This window comes from Micropterus dolomieu, linkage group LG03 (genome assembly GCF_021292245.1).
Source record: "Micropterus dolomieu isolate WLL.071019.BEF.003 ecotype Adirondacks linkage group LG03, ASM2129224v1, whole genome shotgun sequence".
NCBI classification, from domain to species: domain Eukaryota; kingdom Metazoa; phylum Chordata; class Actinopteri; order Centrarchiformes; family Centrarchidae; genus Micropterus; species Micropterus dolomieu.
The window spans coordinates 27,988,446-28,010,697 of record NC_060152.1 but is presented as its reverse complement, the minus strand read 5'-3'; the positions used below and the strand labels follow the sequence as shown (position 1 = coordinate 28,010,697).

The 22,252-nt window shown below is 42.9% G+C and overlaps 1 protein-coding gene across 1 annotated transcript in view; it reads right to left on the bottom strand.

The window, feature by feature from the left end:
- me1 (malic enzyme 1, NADP(+)-dependent, cytosolic) overlaps positions 1-20,219 on the bottom strand; it is an 88,585-nt gene extending 68,366 nt beyond the window's left edge. Inside the window, exon 1 of the mRNA XM_046045109.1 lies at positions 20,009-20,219. Within this exon, the coding sequence (XP_045901065.1) occupies positions 20,009-20,137 (129 nt within the window). The 5' untranslated portion in view covers positions 20,138-20,219. The remainder of the gene's footprint in view (positions 1-20,008) is intronic.
- Positions 20,220-22,252: the final 2,033 nt, after the last annotated feature.

Below are 22,252 nucleotides of genomic sequence, written 5' to 3'. Positions count from 1 at the left end.
GTTAAAAGCCTGGCAGCTGAGTTCTGGACAGTCCGGAGTCGATCAATAGATTTTTGGGTTAAACAGGTGAAAAGGCTGTTGCAATAATCCAGGCGTGATGAGATGAATGCGTGTAAAATGGTCTCGGTGTCCTTAAAAGTTAACAAAGATCGAATTTTTGCAATATTTCTAAGTTGATAAAAACATGATTGAACAAGCTTTGTGGTGTGCTGCTCGATATTTAAATTACTATCAAACCAAACACCAAGGTTCTTTGCCACAGGCTTAATGTGATTTACTAGGGAACCAGCAGATGGCATCTGCTGGGACCCGATGACCAGGATTTCTGTTTTGTCCAAGTTCAGCTGGAGGAAATTATTTGACATCCATTTTTTATCTTCACAAAGGCAGTTGTTAAGTGAACTCAGCATTCCAGGGTCTGTGGATCTGACGGGCAAGTATATTTGTGTGTCATCAGCATAAATATGAAAAGAAATGCCATGTTTATGGATAATATGTCCAAGGGGAAGCAGATACAAGGAAAACAAAATGGGTCCTAAGACCGACCCCTGAGGCACACCATATTTAACTGGACAGAACGAAGAGACATAGTTGTTTACAGACACGCAAAACTATCAAACCTATTTGACAGGTAGGATGAAAACCATTCTGGGGCAGTACCAGAGATCCCCACCCAGTGCCTCAGTCTGTCTAACATGATGTTGTGATCAATGGTGTCAAAAGCAGCACTAAGGTTCAGGAGTACCAGGACTGAGCACATGCCTTCATCAGCAGACATTAAAAGGTCATTGGTGACTTTAAGCAGCGCAGTCTCAGTGCTGTGGTACTTCCTGAAACCAGATAATAATAATAATATTATATTTAATAGCAATAATATAATTTCGCTTAAAATTTCACTCTGGCCTCTTTGTATTTGACACAATACCTTATTATCTCAATTGAAAGGACTGAAACAAATGTACAGTATATGTGACACAAAAGGCAAGTTATTATTTTGGCTGGTAAAAAATATATTTGATCGGATTTTCTCATCTACCAGCCACCTTGGCAGGTGAGCTAAAAAGTTAATTTCCACCCCTGTCCCTCGCTCATCCACATGACAATGCGCTGCTAACTAGCACTTGCACCATGCACTTTAGACCATGCACTACAGGGCCCAAAAAGTGGAACTGGGTTTAAAAATTCCCATTATCTACAGTAAATCATTTGTCTATTTGAGCCTGTTAGCTGGTATTTTAAGCAGTTTGCTACAGGAAGGTTAGAATTTATAGTCCACGTCTAATCTATAAATTTGCTATCTGTCCATCTCCCATAAATGGCCCAGGAATGTCTCATGAAACACACAAAGAAACTATAAGAGAGTTAATAATTTGTAGAGCAGAACAGAAACAACACTTCAATGTACAGACTGTACAATGGCCAATGAGTTCAACAAATATTCTCCAAGTTAGTATTGTAATTTTTTTTGTACTTATTAACAAAACTCAGGCTTTGTCAAAGTAGATATCTTACAATGGCTGATCTCAATCCACTTCTTAATAAAAGATAAAGGCAAAGTTCAGCAAAAGGTTTGCAGGAAAATTACATGGAATAAAACAAAACGAACTTGAATGTAAATTATCATGAACTCTATTACTAAACAAAATAAGAGAAAGACGAGGAAGCTTCCTGCTTGTAGCAGAATGGTCTGCCTTATTAGGACTGAATATGAAGCTAAAAGACTAGTCAGGTTTTTTTGTAAACTCTCACCAGGTTGCCCTGTTGTATCCAAATAGATTTTCTCAGCAAAAGGCCACATGCCCTCCATCCTTTCCTGAGTTTCCTGCTAAAATGGCAGCCACAGCAGAGTTTAAGTGGATTGCCCTGTGAAGAAAGCTCTTTAAATCCATCCCTTCCTCTCAGGAGGAAGAAAACAAGCACACATCCGCTCCAATCCATTTCTTCTCAGGATCTTACAGGCTGACGAAGCTTTTCCCAATGAATGCCTCACAATAAATGTGCCGTGTAAGGCCCCTATGTGGACTCTTTCCTAAACAAATACAGTCATTAGAAGGCCAAAGACTATGGCACTTTGTTTCATTAATCAGAAAGATAATTAGTGTTTTCTATATCAACATTTCTGCACTGTGCTAATAATGCTGTTAGTTAGGAGCATGTTCACAACAAAATGAGTTGCAATCAAGGCAGAAATGTATGTGTGCTGGCTTTTTGAGTTCAATTTCATGTTTGATTTAGAATAAGAGCTTGACCCCCTATAAGCCATGCACTGTATTACAACACAGATCAGCTGTTTGGGACAGAAAGTTGTTAGATCAGACTGAAGTCAAACTTCACCTTTCTAAAGATTTCAAACATGGTGCATGCTTGTGTTTTTCCCCAGTTTTGCCACTGATCCTGAACACTGATCTGTGGTGTAATACAGTGCACGGCGCAGTTGAGTTTACATGTAGGAATATGTGAACTCTAGGTTAGTGGCAAAGAAAGAGGTAAAGGTCTGACAGTGAGGTAAAGCTGTGAAAAAATTCTTTATATAGTGTACACTTAAACAGAGATTATTTTTTTAATGCAGCTAAAATAAAAATATTTTGTTGCCCACATCCACAGCAGTGCATTGACTCCTGTGTGTTTCTTCAAACTGGTGGCAAATTGACCACCTGTAGGGAATACACTGACTATGGATAAGTACCTCATAAAACTTCACTTCAAAATACACAAACTATCCCTTTAAACTAGTGTAACAAGGTCAGAAAAAAGGGGAAAGGTGACAGAAAAAAACTAATTCCCTGCTATTGCAGTCCTGCTTTGTGGTTAACACGTTTTGGGAGGAACTGGAAAAGAGAAGATAATTTTATTAATCTACTTTTCTCTTTTGTAAAGGGAATATTCTGTCAAATGTACAAAGTGGTTGCTGCTTGTTATCTTATTGCAAGGGGTCAGATACTTATTTCCCCCACTGTACATATTGTAACTCCAGTTTCTCTGAGGATAGGCACAGCCATTTAAGGCCATCGCAACTGGGTTTATGCGCGCCTGCGCGGCACTGATAGACTTTCTACACCCACCCACAGCATGGGCCTCTCCTGCGTCCGCATCTTGCGTATACACAACAGTGAGACCCAGCCTTCAGCTCCCATAGTACCTTTTGTTCAGCAGTGAGAACCAAGGCCCAGTGAGGGCCACTGCTAAGAGGGCTGCGCCTAGACCCATAGAATCTGCAGTTACAATACGTAACTATCGTTCTATTTCGTATAGGCTTCACCCTCTAAGGCCATCGCATACCACCAAGTACAGACCCACCTGCCCAGAACCAACATAACCACCCAATCCCCCGCAGCCCATGGCATTGGTGTCGCCGTGTGTACAGTCACCAATGGCGCAACATGGGAAGGCAGAGAACCGACCCATGCGTAAAAGGCCGGGGACGGGATGGGGGGTCCTGCACTGTGAGCCACAGCCAGCGAGACAGGCGCTGCGGCAACCAGGGAAGCCCCTTGGACTATTCCCTGTAGTGCACAAACAGGCGCTGTGAACAGCATGAACGGCTGTGAACAAGTTGCCGTGCAGGACAGCGCGCGCACTGTGCAGAGGAGGTAAGACATGGTCAGCAGTCTCCAAGGGCTCGAAAGGGGCTTGGTTCAGGGCACCTAAAAATATCGCCAAATCCCACTGAGGAGCAGCAGGCTGCGAGAGGCAGGTCTCGCCAAATCCCACTGTGGAGCGGCAGACCTGAGAGCGGCAGGACCCGCCCCAGCCATCAGGGAGGCGTATGTGAAGACCGAGATATGGGACGTAGCCCTGCCCAGGCGGACCCCGACTGACAGAGAGAGGGGGTCTCGCCAGTAGGCTAAACCCACAGACAGAGGAATGGCAACCAGGCGCAGGAGGTCCAGGGGGACCACCACGTGAGCTGCTGACATTAGGCCCAGGAGCCTCATGACTGAAAGCGCCCTCACCACCCTTTGCGGAACAGCTCTATCAGTGCATCCATGCACTCCTAGGAGAGCCGTGCTCTCAGGATGCAGGAATCCAGCACCATGCCCAGGTAGGTGAGTGTCTGGGACAGAAAGGGAACGCTATTTTTCCAGTTCACCGTGAAACCCAGGCGAGACAGGTGTGCAACACGCTTGGCAATCTGCACAAACGCCTCGTCCAGGGACCGTGCCAACAGCGGCAGGTCGTCCAGGTAAAACAGGACTCTGATGCCCACCCGCCACAGCGGCTCCAATGCCGTCTTGACGCACTTGGAGAAGAAGCGTGGAGCCAGAGGGTAACTGAACGGCAGGCGGTTGTACTGATACTGGACGCTCCGGAAGAACTTCCTGTATGCTGGGATGACGGGAACGTGAAAATACGCATCCTTCAGGTCGATAGAGGTCAGCCAGTCCCCATGGCACACACACTCCAGCACCTGCTTCACCGTCAACATGCGAAAAGGTCTGTCCATAATCGCTTTGTTGAATAGTGACAGATCCGAGATGGGTCTCATCCCCCCCGTCTTTTTCTTGACCAAGAAATAACGGGAATAGAACCACTGGTTTTCCTCCCCAGAGGTACTGTAGAGATAACCTGCTTCTCCAGGAGCTCTGCCTAGAGAGAGGCGATCTGAGCCGGAGAGGTGAGAACTGTCTCCAATATCCCGGCAAAGGGGGGAGGGGGGAAGGCAAGCATGGTCGGACCTGCTGATGAGGGCCTCTGGTGGCTATGACGTGTAGCCACTCTGCTGCCCCTACCGCCGTCGCAGGTGGAGGAAAACCACCCATTACCCATGGGCCACAGGGGAGGCTGGGCACCAACATGCGCGGGGACGCACCGCCCTGCATGGCGAGTATGTGTGAGTCAGCCTGACAACTAGGTGTGTTGCTGTCCCTCGTAGCCGAGGGGAGCGAGCAAACGCTAGCCAAAACGGGGACGGCAGGGCGCCGCTGCTTAGGAGGCGGGGAGAAGAAGCCAGAAGGGGGCACCGTGCTGTTGCCGCCTGAGCTGGCTTTACACCGAAGAACACCGTGAGGTTGGGCTCCAGCGGAGGGACCGGGCTGAAACCCTGGTCCGAGAAGCCTTCCACCTTGGTGTTGGGGATGTAGGTGGAAACAGGAGCCCGCAGAGTCTTCGGGTCCAAGGCAGCACCTTCCTGGTACCGCCGGATGGGAGGGAAGCGCGGCCAGACCAGGTCCCGCTGGCTAAGAGCGAGAACACCTGCCATCTCATCCGGAGGAGAGAGCTCTTGGGCTGGGGGAACAGAAAGCTGACAGTGGCGGCTGCTCTCTGGATGATGGCAGGAAGGTCTCTGATGAGACAGCCGATGGAAGGCAGGGAAGTGGAGGCCGACAGCGGAACGGAAACCTCGCCGGAGAAGGCTACCTCGGGGTCGGGGTCCCAGCAATCACCGGGGCCAGGGAAAACGGGGAGCCGCTGGGAGACCCGTGAATGAGGGCTTCATCCAAGGAGTGGGTGAGCTTCCACACCTCCTCCTGCGGAATGATGAAATTATCTGCCCGACACTGCCGCTCATCGGACGTGAGAAGGGAGCAGAACGGGAATTGTGTGCCGGGAGTGAGTGCTCGGCTGGTGTGCACCTCGGCCTCGCAGTGGGGATGGAGATCCCTACGCATCATGTAGCCCGTGTGGTAGACGCCGCACACCCGTATGGAAGGAGCGGCGCCTCGCCCTGGGCCGGTAAGCTTGCTAGCAGACATCGCTTTTCTTTTCTCTCTTCGTATCTTCTGCTTTTTAGAATGCTCTTTAGACAGCTCAGTGCTGAAGAAAAATGGGAGCCGAAGGCTGGGTCTCACTGTTGAATACAAAGTGCAGACATAGGAGAGGCCCACGCTGTGGGTTGGCGTAGACAAAATTTATCAGTGCCGCGCAGGCGCGCGTAGGTGGTAAACCCAATAGCGATGGCCTTAGAGGGCTAAGCCAATACAAAATAGAACCACATATCCAGTAATTGTTGGGTTAAAGACAGCCAGTGCAGACTCTTGAAATTCAGTAACTGTGTGTTGTAACAATGTTAATTTCTTCTGTGTATGTGTAGTAATGTGATGTGTTTAGCAGTAGGAAGAACTAAAGTAAATCAGTTTCCAGAGATATTGTGTAACTTACATTAAAAGGCACTGTTTTGTATATTTTGACCATATGTTGTCTTATTTTAGACAAATTTTTGCCTGTTTTACTGTACTCTAATTATATTTGACAGCATTTTTGTATTAATTAGCAATATTTCACTTTTTTTGTTTTTCTTTCCATGAACATGGCAGGACATACTGGTGAGAGAAACAATCTTGGCGTTACAACAAATTATGACCCCAGAAACAGTGTTTAAAGTTTTGTGTGCTTTGGCATCAATTACAAAAGGTTTCAAGATGGACTACAACAGCACATTGATTGTCCAAATCTTCAATTAGAGAGCAGACAGCAACTCTGCCTCTAATTTACTTCTCCCTTTCATGAGTCATGATCCCCAACTAGTAACCCTGAGCTCTGAGGCTGACCAAAAGGAGAGTCTTAAATTCCTTATCCTGACCAAATATGCAAGCACAGGGCTCTTTAAATCAGGAGGTGTCAACTTGTGAATGTACAGACACGTTTGTTGGTCGAACCAGCCTTGAAAACCGAGCCGCTGTTGACTTAGGGAGGGCAACCTTGAGTGGGTGGAGGTAGCGGACATGTAGGGTTCTTCAAACGCATCCAATCCCCTTGAGGCAAACTTTTTCATGCTCCACAGTCCAGGTCCCATAGGAGCCTGAGTGTTGCCGGGAAAGTGTCCAACTCTGTGAAGCCTTTTGGCTTGTGGTGCATCAGCATTCATTGGCCATGCTCTGGCAACAGTACGAGCCTCGACAGCCATGTCTAACTTTACAGGTGAGAACTCTGTTCTCATGAAAACACATACTGTACAAATGTGATTCTTTTTTTTTGTCTAAATACTTCCCTTTTTCTGTAGCAATCAATTTATGTTGAGAGTCTAATAGTTTAAACACAAGAGCACAACATAAAGCAAAATCTTTGTGGCTTAAACAAGTACATAAACAACAAGCAAACAAAGCTACAGTGATATAACAGATGTCTTTACTTGCTGTGTCCACTGGCTGAACTGTTTTCATATAGTTTGGGGGTGGGGGGGAGAAAACAAACCCACCACATTTCTAACTGGAAATCGTGCATCATGGAGCACCGCCAGGTTCTGTTCATGTTGGTCTGGAGCGCATATTGTCACACTTTAGAGCAGAGGTCACTAATAGGTGGACCGCGGTCCGGATCTGGACCCAGCCTCAGTCCTCTCCGGACCGCCGACCTGCAGCCGATTTATTATTGAGACTTACTACCGCGTGACGGAGCGTTTCTATTTTAACCCGCGCAGCTTTTCTAGTATTTACTGTACTAGTTTAGCGGACCAGGAAACTCACAGACCAATCATATGTGCTCCAATCGTCTCATGTGACGCTGCTCAGCCAATCAAATCTGTGCATTTCGATGCTTGCGAGTCAAGTCCCTGAGATTCACCAGAGACGTTTTGGAAACACACACGAATTGAGGAGACGAAAGGGAAAAGATATTTTACATGGCTTTTAATGGGCAGTTCAAAACCAGAATCTCTCATAGAACTCCAATCCTAGCTGGCAGGAGAAACTAGAGCTCACGTTTCTCACTGAACAAGAGAAAGTAGCAGTGGTAGCTCTGTAAGAGGGAATGAAAGAGAAGAGGAGGCATTACAGCTGTTCATTTGTTATGATGTGGTGAGTGTTTATTATTATAATTGGTTAAGACTACACTTTATCACTTCAAGCTACACTTTTTATTAAATGTTTTCAAAAAATTTGGCACTTTATTTTAGTTTACTTAAATTTAGAATTTATTATTAGAGTAGTTATTATGTATTATCCCTCCAGTTTGATGTGAAAACTGACATAATGACAGTCCGTTGTTGACTAAAAACATATGTTGATACAACTCTACGTTATTGTACTGAATTATAACGCAAGTCTAACTGGACCTCTTTGAATTCTAATTGAATACCCCTGCTTTAGAGGGTCACGCGTATGAACAGCTGGTATTAAATAATTCAACAATTGAATAGTGCAGGCATTTCCATGAGGAAACTATGCACCGACAGTCTTCTCACAGATCATACCACGACTTGTTTGCATTTTCTTTACACAGTGGACCAGTGAAATAAGTGGACCACAATTGCAAACAAACATCTGAAATTTAGCCCCTGCAAATAGGCTAGTAAAAGATAAATGCAGGCTGTTTACATAATGCATATGTTCCTCTTTAAATTAATGCATATATGGTCCTACATGCTACTTACATACAAAGTTCAAAATATCAGGGGTTACGTTGTCATTAAGGATGAATATTACTATACATTGTAAGTATTTGTTGTAATGGTCTTTTTTAAAGTATCTTTTTCATATTTTTATTGTAAGTTTTATTTATGTTCTTGACTGTTGCAGTACTTTGCCTCTTTTTATTTCCTATTTGTGTTTATCGTATGTACCAAACACCAAGGCAAATTGGGAAACAGTGAAAAACCTACTTAATAAATAAAACATATTCTGATGAATATTAAATATTAAGAATAACTCCAACAAAACCTTGAATAGTGACAGCAATAATAAATAAGTACTATTTAAAATGACACATATGCTTTCTCTGATTAGTTCCAATGGCGATCACGCAAGAAGTTAACCGCTCCAGAGTTCACTTAACAGCGGTCCGAGGCCACCAGAGCACGGTTGTTTGGTCCGAACCAGAGTTTAAGTCTGCCGTTCACACCAACCCAAACAAAACCCAAGGTTGGTGTGAACCCACCCTTAAAAGCACAGGAAATCGCTAATGAATCCCTTTGTGGTCCCACAGAGAGCCAAACCAGTTTCAGAGGATGTGTCAGAACAACTGTTTAATACTGTAGTCAATACCCTGAAGGGAAAACGAGGATATTACTCTGCTCACCTCTGTGACTTCACTAAGGGAGGTGCACCCTCTGTACTAAGAAGTGAATGTGTCAAGCTGAGGGGTTTAAGGGCCCCACTGAACTGTGTGATGACAGAAATTTCTTCTTCAGATACACCCACATAGTAAAAATGTGCAAGAAAGGAACTTGTCTCTTCACAAAACAAACATCACTGCTCTTAAAACACAGAAAACGGTCACAACACTTTCAGTGGTAAGGCTGTAGCTCATGGAGTATTTGGGCTCAGGAGAGTGATAGTAGTAGGGAGTGTTTTAACTTAAAGAATATGAAGTGTTTAGAAGCTTGATCTAGGGACAACTCAAGTAAGTAATCTAGTTTGTGAACTACTGTGCTAGCTGGGCTAGTGGGAGTGAGTCACAATAACTCTCATAGATTCTTTCCATTTTCTCTGTAATAGGCCATTTACCTCACCTCCACCATTTTTGTTTCACTTCAATCAAAAGTTACTGAAGTGGGAAACAAACTCTAGGGAGCCAACTGTCAGTTTGCAATCTGGCTAAAGGGACAATAAGTTCACACAGTTTATCAAAAAGACATTTGTCCCATCGACTCCTGTCTCATAACTGTCTGCAAACCAGTCCTCTTTCGTGGAGCAGTTTAAACTCTGACAGAGTACACAGTCCATTAACCTCCTCGTCATTTTTATGGAGCCGCAATCAGCGCAAGATCAGTCTCAATGACAGCCTGATGGCCTTGGGAAAAACATGTTTACGTAATGTTCACATATCCTCTATGTAGTACAAAATACTAGCTTTAAATTGTTGCTCTCTTTGTTAAGACAGGACAAGACCCCCACCACTCTAATATAATGAGACAAAAGCAGCATTGAAGAGAAGAGGAGGGGGAAAAGAAAAGGAGGGGCTGAAAGAGGTGGGATGCTTGAGATGAGCTTCATAAGAAGGTGATGAGGCTCAGACTGTCTCCCTCTCTCTCTGTCTGGGACAAGCTAATGGCTTCTCCGTTGTCCTCACATGAATGAGGACCATCTTACAAAACACACAAAAGTGAGCTGAAGAGGCAGAAGGACCTGCTGCTGAATAAACACAACATCACAAGTGTGTGTGTGTGTGTGTACGCAGAGACAGTAGAATGGACAGTCCGATCATATTACACTCAGTTTATTCGAGGCAACCCTGAAGAAAACATTGATAAAAGCACTTATGGGGGTGCAGGTTAAAAACCTATTTAAACTGATTTATAAAACGTCATGTCAGTATGTGTGTGTGTGTGTGTGTGTGCGTGCGTATCTACACGTTTGTGCATGTGTAAAGCTCAAGTTGGGGTTGGTTACTAAAGAGGAACGAGGGTTCACTGTCTTTCTGTCTGGCCGATCCACTCCAGTCCATCGGAGGAATGTCTTGTCCCCAGCAATGCGTGCGATCAACCCGAAACATATGGCCACACCTGGGGCAACCCCCCCTCTCCACACACCACACACATTTTACACACATCCAAGGAGTTCTGCAGTACACCTTCTGGGGGGGGCTGACAAGTGCAGCTGCTCTGAATGATGTCTCAACAGAGAAAGCTTTGTCCCATTTTTACCGCTCAGTTAAACGAAGGCTTGTAATCTGACAGACATCATCATGGAGTTCCTCACACAACCACTGTCACCCACCTCTAAACAACCTGCAACACACACACACAGTGAAGGGATGTCAGAATCCTCTGTGGGACGGTCTTTGGAAAACATTAACATAATTCTTTAAATATTTTAAAGGTCTTGAATAAAGGTTTGAAAGTTGTATGCAGTTTGGTGAAATTTAAAGGAATATTTTGACAGATGTTTCTTTCCTTTGTACCATCTCCAAATACAGTCATGTAATTAACGTTACTCACAGAGGGCCTCTGGTTTATCAGGTAAGGGGTCAATGGGAGGTAAATGTATGTGATGCTTTACAAATGTATCCAGGGGGTCATGTTTTTTTATTGTTTTACAACATATACCTGGCTGTACCAGGGCATGAATGTCTTTACGATAGATTTAGTGTGAGTGTCCTCCAGAGGACCTCTTAAAGACAACATGTTCCAGTGGCGAGATAGTGCTGACCCTGAGATTAGGATAAAAGTTGCACGTGCTGAGACACTGCCGCTCACTTGGATGATACTCTGATGCGTGTGTCCCAGTAAGTTCCTTCTGCATCTGCAGAAGACTTGAATAAAATTCACAGAAAGACAAATGCAGGGCTCTCAAGTCTCACGCATTCACCACAAGAGACACGCATTTCACGCTCACACGCCACACCTTGTATTTCTTACACTGACAAGTAAGTAAAGAAAGAACGTCCTCGAAGTTGTCCTGCTATATTCAATTAGTGGACGATGATTTGTACCGATTTCATAGCTTTCTCTGTAGCCAGAAATTAGAAATTAAAATGTGTTGTTTCCGGGTGAATTCCGCGATCAACGCTGCAAGCACGTTCATTACCAGGCAACATGGATGCGCTTGCAATTTATTTTGCATTTTGATTTTACGATTCCTGGACAAAATCACTTGCCCGTGATCAAAGATATTGAGAGCAGCTGATGTTGGGGAGCTAAATTATTATTGATGATGCAGTCAAAAACTCTCCAACCTCTTTGTAACCAGAAGCTTTGGCTTTTTTAGCCAGTGGTGAACAAAGTAACTTAGGGCTATTCAGATCCTTTAAAAAAAATTAAAAGTACCAATACCTCACTGTAAAAATACTCAAATACTGCTTTGAAAAAGTTAAGTAAAAGTATGTAAGTAGGCTATAAGCTGGAAAATTTAGAAGTAGCCTTTCAAAAATAAAAGAAGCTTAATCAAAGCAAAGAGAAAAATGTCCCCTATGATTGTGTACTATTATACATCATTAGATTATTATTCCTCATGCATTAGAGGAGTTGGTTGAGGTTGAACTATTTTTATCAGACTGCAATAAAGTATTATTTTTCTTATGTATTAATCATACAATATTTCCCTTTGAGATGTGGTGAGTGGTGAAGTAGAAGTAGAAAGTGCGCATGAAAAGAAAATACTCAAGTTCAGTACAAATACCTTGTGTACTTATGTACAGTACTGCTTTGTTACTGTCCACCACTGGGCTTAGCTTTGGCTACCTGAAACTAAGGAAAGGACTAGAGATGTTTTTCTATATTTGGGCTCTGGACAGAGCGCTTTCATCCATCATGATGGTGTAAATGTCTGGCCTTGAGGCACAGTGCTTCAAGTGGGAGCCCCCTACCCCTGTCATCAAGAAATGAAAATGTGCAACAAACAATTACAACACAAAACACTATTCATAAGCTGAAATGTGTAGCCTACTCACACACACAGCTTGGCATGCATATGGCAAGTTCTGCCATCCCACTGTAGGCCTATGTGTACAGCACTGCTACACACAAATTTCTTTTTAGTTTTGATACATTTGTATTTTATATAAAATTGTCTTATCAGATTTACCTATTGTTATGTTTTTTATTAGTTCAGGTCAATCATGAACTATAGGTAAAATTTAACTGCTAGTAAAAACTTGAGAGAATTGGCTGGGGCAGAGGGGCAGCTGCTGCAAATATTTGAGAGGCTCCATCTCTAACATGCCTTATCTCACTCCAAACTTTTGATAAATCTTGAGAGCCCTGCAAGTGTTTGCCTGAGTTGTTTATTTGAAAACTCGAATTGCCATCACAGTCACCGAGTGTGAGACGAGAAGATGGATGCCACTGTGTGTGTGTGCGTGCTAAATATGAAACTAGAGTCAAGAGCCGATTAGCTTAGCTTAGCATAGGGACAGTAAGCAGGGGGTAACTGCTAGCCGGGCTCTTTTCAAAGATAAAAACAACAGTCTAAATGCTAACATCAGCATGCTAACATACACACAGTGACAATGTTAACATGCTGATGTTTAGCAGACATGTTTACCGTGGTCACCATCTTAGTTTAGTGTATCAGCAGGCTAGCATTTGATAACTAACACAAGGTACAGCTGAGGCTGATGGGAATGTCATTAGTTTTGGATGTAGCAAATACTCTACAGTATATACATAACATTTTAACCCTCAAAATTATTACAACTGTTTTGTGGGGAAGGGGGAAATTTAATACAATCCATCCAATATTTGTCAAGAAATTTCACTCAAACCAGAAGTGTCAACTTCATGGTGGTGCAAGAGGAAAAAAAGGACCACTAAAGTCAGCTGGCTTCATCCTCTGGAAGAACATTAATGTCTGCACAAAACTTCATGGCAGTCCATCAAATACCTGTTGAGATGTTTCAGTGACTGACTGACTGACCGCTAGTGTGGCTAAAACTGCCGGCCTGAACCTCAAAAGCTTATAAATTAACATGTGACGTCTCATTTGTTTGTTTCAGACTAAATCCAAAATGTCTTGTTGTCACCATGAGGTTACCAGGCAACCGGCTGTCCCCGCTTCCAGTCTTTATGTTAAGCTAAGCTAAGCAAATCGCACACTGACTTTAGCTTCCTATTTACTTTCCAGACTTGACGTGGTATCAGTCTTCTCATCCAACTCTCTAAGAGAGCAAGTGTTTTAATACTCATGGGGTAAAACTTGACATTTGTGAGCATTAGCATCATTAGAGGTTCGTTGTTTACTTCTTATCAAGTCAAGAAATAACTGAGCAATTATTTACTTTAAAACCACTGCTCTATCATCACAAATATCCATCAGAGCATTTTCCTTGGGATGTCAAATGTTGATCATACGATGGATAGGGGCCAGAAAGCTGAGAGAATGATAAATTCAGAAAGATTACAGAGGTCCATGGGAACGTTGGCTAGCAGCACAAACAAAGCTTTGCTGTAATGATTCACCAACACAGAAAACTGTCAGCACAAAGCTTTTATAAGTCTTGACTGTGCAGAAAACAAACTTTGTCCTCGTGTCATGCCGACATGGTGACTCAGTGGGAATCAGAGCTCCAGACTGCATTGACTAAAGTCAGCCCCAGGTCTTCAAGCTGTTTTTCACTGGCACCTTTTACCAATTTTGACATAATTCTATTAGAGTGCATACACTGTTATCAGGCCTTGATAGAGTCACAGACTGGCTGGAGAAAATTATTTTTCACATGGAAAACTCAGCAGATCAGTCGCTGTGCAGCAACCACCAAAGCATTACTCATACCCAAAAGAGAGAGATTCAGAGAGCCACATATATTTCCACTTCAGGACTTAAAAGCAAGGCATATTTGTCGCCATTTGTTTGTTTGTTGCTAAAATGTATTTATGTTGTTCTCGGTTAAAAAGGAAAATGCAAACCTGGCGAGGAAAAAAAATAAACATTTCTGGGAGCAAAAGATGATGAGTGTAGCAGCCAAACCACAGTAAATCTAACACGAAAGGCTAATTACTTCCAGTTGCTACAGAGGGTTATCAGGACCATCGCCATTTGGCATACCAGCACATCCTCAATGCCCAATCAGATACACTCTTGTTCAGCACTCGCCAAGAACAGAGATTCTTAATTTTAGTCTTTCATCTGATGGGCCATCTTGCAATGTCATATGTGGAGTCTGTGGTTACAAATGGGGCATCCAATTGCAGAGCTGTCTGGGCACAGACTCTCCACTTTATTCGGCATTCGTGGGCTCAAATGAAGCATAATGCTAGTTATTTTAAAAACCTCAATAAACAAAACATTACTGTTTAATCAAGGGGATCAATGTGAGTTTTCCTGGGATTTCGCACTAAAAGCTTGAATGACAGAACCATTTCTCACTCATGGGGCCTACTGTTGGCCTATTTGAACGCAGGTCTTTGTGAGACTACGATTCATTATTGTCATGTTTGAGATTTTGGTGCAAACAGGTAAAATGTACCTGCCAGCCGGTTGCTGTGAAACAGGTCAACAATCAGACAGGAGCTGCAGTTCTCATTCTCTCCCACCTCTATGACTGACTGCACTTGTTACAGCACCTTCACCTACAGTACAGAGCCAGTGAATGGGCATCTGTTGGCCGCTGACACACCGGCAGCTCAGTTTAGTGTTTGAGGTGAAACAGCATCCCTGATTGGGTGCTAAGAGCATTTTTAAGGGGGTTGTTGTTGTTGTTGTTGTTATTCAAGGCCGAGGCAGGCGGAACCAGCGTCAGAGAGACGCACTGAGGTCCGAAATTCACACAGATGCCTCATTAATGTGTGATCAAGCAGAGAGACAGAGAACGTCTGTGGAGCGTGGCCAGCACTCTCTTCCTCCGCACAGAGAACCCTTTCTGTGCCTCGCAACCCACTTCATCTCTTCTATTGCACAGTGAGAGCACACACACACACACCACACCTATAATATCCGGTTCCACCTCTGGAGAGGGAGAAGGGCGTGTTAACGAAAGAGTAAGGTGAAGCTGTGTGTGTGTGTGTGTGTGGTGCATGTATCAGCTCTGTGGGTAAGAGTGTGTGTGTGTGTGTGTGTGTGTGTGGTGCATGTATCAGCTCTGTGGGTAAAAGTGTGAGTGGAGAAATTAAAAAGGAAATCGAAGCCTGTCAATGTGAGGACAGGCTGCTTTCAGCACCGCATCCCTCAGCATCAATTAGCAGGCTGTGCTGTGACTGGGTCCTGTTAGAGGGGAAGTGGGCCAGCTGAGGGAGGTAAACACACCTCATCCCCAGGGCTCGCTGAAATCAGACGGAGGGCAACAATATGCCACTGCCTGAGCCACAGAAGCCCGCCTGTGCCTGGCCACTAACACGATTTAACAGTCATTTCCTACCTTCTCCTCCAATTTCCTCGCCCCGGTTCATGTATGAAGCCGACAGTGGATGGTTCACCTAGCTGTATAAGAAACCTTTTTTTTTTTTCTGCCATGACTCCAACCTGTGTGTGTTTGTGAGAGTCTGTGTTTTGGGTCAGGTTGATCAGATGCAATTACCAACCAAGATAAGCTAAACGCCTGCTCAACTCGTTTGTATTTTGACACCCCCTCTAATCAACCTAAGGTAATTTAATTTAAAATGGTGGTGTAAGCCAGACTTATTCTTTTATCAATATAAATAAAAAAAATTTAAAAAGTTACTTTTCTTTAGGAAAAAAACAAAAGTCATGGTTTTAGAAATTTCCCCTCGTCTTTCTTAATGGCCTCGCTGAGTACATGCAGGCTCCTCAGATCCTTGTTGCTGAACGTTTTTGTACTTAAGTAATTAATCTTATTAAACCATACTTTTTTCCAAAACAAATTGTGAGCTCATTTAGGATGGCCAGCTTTAAAAAAGGGAGAAGAAAAGCCTCCTTGTAAACTGAAGAACAAAGAACCCGTGGCTCTCGTAACGTTCACTCTTAACATCACTCAAAAGAAAAAGTAAGGAAATGGACCAAGTGAAAAACAGCAAGAAAGAAGACAAACAGGTCTGAAACTGTGATTAAAATTATATTTCTGTCTATCTGCGACACTTTTAATTTAAACATCTTCAATCTTCCATTAAAGGCTCTAGATTTGAATGATTGGGGCAAGATCCTAAGTGGTCATGCTTTCACATGAATTTAGGTCAACCTAACTAGCCCTCTTTAAGAGCCCTCTTGTACAATGGGTGCATTCAAGGCCCCAAGGTGTAAATTGAGATGTAAACAAACAGCTTACTGGGGCAGGTTTAAGCGCTGAAGCCACAGGCCCCAGATTGATTGATTGATTTTTAGAAGACACTATCTGAATAAGGCAAAAATTACAGAAAAAGAACAAACTCAGATTTCATCAACAGAAAATCAAAGGGGATTTTCAAGATGGCAACTCAATGGCTGGTATCAACAGAGCCCCTCCCCCACCAAGCCATGGCAAGACTTCTAACCTGAAGCGTCTTGCTGGTCGGGTCAATTGGTGGCGATATATATGACACTGACTCATTCAGAAAGCATAATTACCAAAAAGTACGACAAATTCAAGAAAGCTAGGTGTCGGGTCTGGTGAACAGACCTCTGCGCAGATACTTGGTGTATCCTGTGGCCGTGCTAAATGATACTTGATTAAAGTTAACAAGTAGCAAGCTGCACTAATAGGGATCAATGGCATTATCAAATCTGAATTCAGTTCCAAATCCGCTTATCAAATCTGAATCCTTACAAATCTCATATCAAAATGTTTTTGTGTCGTTTGTTGTGTAGTTAAAAAACAACGCAATGAAAATACAATTAATTCTATTTATCATTCAGCAAATATCAACTTAATAAATGGCATGCACGATGGACCTAATGTCCCCTGAAGGTAAAATCGTAGTTGCACTATTACAGGTCACAGAATTTGATGGGTCAGCATTCTCAGTCCACTTCACAGTTCCCTGATGTCAATATGGCACAGTTGTTTGGATGACTTTGGTGAAATGTATCTACATTTGTTTAAGTTAAGGCAGTCTGCCATGTTTAGTCACTCTTGTTAACAACCGTGTTGCTAAGTTAGCACGTACTAGTAAACGTCACCAGTTTTTTTTTTTCCTTTACAGATGTCTGTAGTGTCAAAAAAAGACAAAAGAGGCTCAGAGAGATTGTGAAAGATTGGATAGGGGTTTCATGCAGCTTGATGAATCCGGGCACTGATGTAAATGAGGTACAAATTCCCTAGACAAAGAGCGTTGACAAGATGCGACAGAGATCACATTTAACCTCTCATAATCTCAGTCCACTGTCAAAATCACATGGATGAACATAAAAAAATAAATCTCCAACGCGGAAATTCAGATCTTCCTGGCGGATGACACCAGTGCATCATTTATAACCAAGACATCTGCAACCCAAATTGGAAATAGTGGAGAGGAGAATGCACAGGCTGGCAGCTAATATAAAATTTAAAGTAAGACTTTGTACTGCATCAGTCAAACAGACTACTTTGCATGTATTTACATTTCATGGGTAGGCTAATGTCCACCATGGTATGTAATACTGTCAGTCTTCACGTTTGTAGGTAAAACAATTTGTCATTGTTAAATAACTTTTACCTTCGTGCTAGTGAGTCTCCAAATTTTCCATGAACCATAGTACTTGATGTCACAGAGGGGACATTGCTCTATTTATGCAAAAAACAGACCCTGCTTTTGTTTTCCTCCTTTAATATAACCAAACTAACTTCCTGCTAAGTGTGATACAGCATGCCCATTTTCTAAGTGACAGTCTGATTTATATAGTTTTCTAAATGTTAGAAAACACGGCTGATGGGCTGGAACAATGTTGTGTGGCAAGTTCCACACCACTTTCTTTGTTTTCCATTTACAGAGCCAGGGATGTGTAGGGACACCAGATTTCTTTTTCAGAGCACACACAAGAGAGCTAGCAAACCGTGAGGAAATATTCACTGAATGTAACGAAAAATGTTTGATTACAATCACTTACTATCCCTTTAAGGCCATCTCTCTCTCTCAAAAAAAAAAACCCCCACAACATTTGTGTCTCTGGTTGAGCACACCTAGATTACAAAGGGTGCTCTAACATGAAAACAAACGCACCGGGTTCATGTGCAGTATGTGGCAGTCTCAGGAGTGTAGTCATTAACTTGCCTAACAAACAGGTCTCTGTGCAACCACCAGCTCCCCACCCTGCAGTCCACAGACACTGGCCTGTTTGAACTCCACTGTCTCACTCATCAGCTCACTGTCGACACCACCCAGGCTGGCAGCTGCTTCAACTGTTGCAAACTGACTGCAGTCCTTTATCAGACTGGAGCAGCTTTTAAACTAAAAAACATAGTGATTCGGGCTATTGTATCTGAGGTTTCACAGTGAAATGAACCAGACTAGCTTAGAGATTACACAGGTTACGTTTTGCTGCAGATTCCATAAATGAAACATACTTTGCCAATGACAGCTCAGAGGAGAAAAAAAGCCCGTTCAAATGCTCTAAAATTTGTCTTGACTTTTGGCAAAGAGCGTCAGAGTACACTTGACATAAGAGTGGCCCTGAATTCAGTCAGTTGTTTTGATGGTCAGTCAGCACCATGGACAGAGACGCGGTCACCACAGTTTGACCTCTGGGGCCCCACCCCAACACACAAACCAAGAGAAAACACTGGAAAGGCTCAAAGGCTGCCAGAGGCCCTTTTGTTAAGGACGTGTTTAAAGTAGGGGGGAATAGTATACATGGTGTGAATTCAACAGCAAGGGCTGGTCAGAGGAAGCATGTCAGAAATTTCAGCAGACTACAATAATAGGCCTTCCGCCCACAATAAGAACATGCAGAGTCATCACAATAACTCATGATCTACAAGGAAGCTGCTCAGCACAATGTGTTGCATAATTAAGGGACTTCCAACAGTGTTTCTCAATCCACAACAAGCATTAATCTTAAATATTTCAAGGGGTTTGTAGGGGCGGTAGTCAATTTACTTGACATATCAGGTTCCACAGTGAGCTCACAGCAGCTTGTCACAATATGCTGAATCACGCAGCGCTTACTGGTAGAAGAAGGGCCTGAGACGCCGTTCATTGTGTCAATAATGCACTTCCAGCACACGCATCAGCCTTCATACAGCAATACGTGACAGGGCAATATTCTTACCAAAGGGCTCTGTGTTACCACAGCATTTGGTCTCTTTAAATCTAAATATAACCCGCGTCTAAAGCGGATACTTAAACCTCCTGGCTAATGTTGCGTTCAGGTGCTCCTCGAGGGCTCCGACAGGGCACCAGATATCAAAAATAGAAACATGCCCAACATATGTGTAAAAAATCTACTTGTGCAGGTGTTACACTAGCAAATACATACCTCATATCTTAAATGTGTTTGATGCTTGCTATATAGTGAGTAGAAGACGAACGTCATTGAATGTGTAGCACAATTTAACACCTTAGTAAGCTAACGTAGGTGTTAATCTTTGACATTAACCACTACAGTCATTAGCGCAGCGTTGTTGTAGGCCTATAAACAATGACTGGTTGAGCATCTCCAACCCCTAAAAGTCTGCAAAACCTCGTGAATTATGATATAACAGAGCATCTCGGTCATGTTGACCCAGGTTGGTCGTTGCTGCTCTATCAGAATTGAAATATTTCCCACAGCGCGTGAAGGCAGCAGCTAGCTTGTCAACCTTGTTCACAGAAACAAGCTGAAAACTGAAACAACTGTGTCTCCACACTCACCTTGTTCAGGTGGGGGTTTCGGGTAACATCGTAGCCTCTCTTCTTGGTGTAAATGAAGGTTTTTCTTTTGTCTTCGGACTTGTCCATCTCCGTTTCCACCGACTCCCGTCTGACCAGTCCGTGTGCCATGTTGTTGCCTCTTTAAATAGAGCGACGGTGAACTGTTGTGAACTCAACAAGTGGATGCGCAGGTCCGACCGCTGAGCTCTGGTCTGCCGATGTAGTCACTCAGTTATAGAAGAGCCGGAGCCGGAGCCCGGAGTGTCCTTATCAATGAGGCTGTTTTATTGTTTCCAATAATTCTCTGAAGGTCTTGATATGTGCAAAGAGTAATGTGCATGGTAGTTTACATAGACACACAAACTAAACACAACAACAACAACAAAAAAAATCCATGTTTGCCTTATTTTTCCATTAAATGATGATTAGAAATAGGAATTTTAAACGACATAGTTTCAAGCAGTATTGTAGCAGGGTTTTTTATTGGTTTTAAGTCATGGGCTGTACTGTAAGTAATAAGAGATTTTTCAGAATTCTGTGTAGGCTGTTGATTAGGTTACAAGGTTATTATTGTTAAAAAAAAACAAAAACAAATCCTATAAAGAATCATGATTTATCTGAATTTAAATTAACTCACATCTATCTTTACAAAAATATTTTAATTCATTTAAGTTCATTCAGCTTGCTTATTATTTTCTTGATGAGGAATCTATAAAGATGAAAACAACTTTTAACCAGAACCAATTTATATACAATCATGAATGCAGTAGGCTACAAGTAGCAAATTTAATAGTACTTGCAACATAGCTGTAGAAGTAATAATGATGATACTTATAGCAAGCAACATTTCCAGGAATTAGAGTAATGTTGTTATGCTGAAAATTTGTTACAAACACATAAGTAGGATAAATTTACGACATGGTGTGCCTGAGGGCTGTGACAGCAGCGAGGCGGATATTTTAAGCCAAGTCAACCTTCAACTTTAACGCTGTTTCAGCAGGAGAGTTGTGCAACTTAAGGCAGCAGATAGTTTGAACGTCAGAAAGACCCTGTCATTCCGGGAGTGGGAGAAAGGTTATTCAAACCTCAGTCCATATACCTCATGTTGATGAGGTGACACATTCACTACACTCTTACCTTGAAACCATCTGATTTGTCATTTGAATTAAGTTTAGGCAGTCATGGATTTGCAAATCATTGTCCCAATCACAGGCAAGTTTTGCCTGTCTTCATTACCAAGGATTCCCTGTCAGTGTTTGTCACAACACATCTGAAGACGCAATGTTTAAGTCGAGGCTCTTGCCAAGTGTGCTAAGATGGTTTAACTGATGAAGTCATCTCAAGCGTGTCTGCAGAGGATTGAGCCAGGAGAGAGTATGAAGGATAGTTGAACCTGGGTCCAGAGTTATAGTATATCAGACTTTCAAGGTTTTCAGGTCTTGTGTGTGGATAAAGTTACCTTTACTGCATTATCTACAGTACATTTGGGCACCTGTCTGTAGGAGGAAGACACAGGCCACCAATACAGTTTCATCAGGCTGTTGAGGTTCACATGGGATCACAAGGTTATGTGAGTCTGGCAACAGTCAGTGTCAACATCAGACTGCTGCAGCCAAATGGACAGACCTGACCGAACTCTGTGCAAAGCTGTTGATCAAGAAACCAAACACTGCTTATATGGTGTAGGTTATATCTTAACCCCGGTGATTCTGAAACACTTACATCTCTCTATGGTTGGGATGTTTTAAAGTCCCTGAAAACCTGGTTATAAATCTTAAGTATTTCTCATTAATATCAAATGTCCATGAGTAAATAAGCCAAAGAGTCAAAGTTGATGTTTGGAAGAAAGCACATGCTCGGGTATTATTCATTAGGAGTTTAACACTCAAAAGTTTTATCTGCTTCATCAGGGCTGTGTGCGTGTGGTTTGATCAGATTTGATTTACAGTGAACCTGCATTTAGAACACAACCGTGAGCAAACAACCTCCCAAACTGTCAACACATTTTGATTAAAATGTCGCTAAATTCTGATTGGTGCACAGAACTGCAGCAATGTCACCTTTTTCCAATCGAACCCCACCCAGTTTATACCCATGAGAGCAGCGCAGAGAAAACAGCTAAGACAGCCATTTCATATCTGAAATAACCAAAACTGTTCCAAAATAAAGATGTATGTGGGATCAATGGTTGGCCCTCCAGCAGAAATATACTCTAAAATGAACAATATAATAAAAATTTAGTAG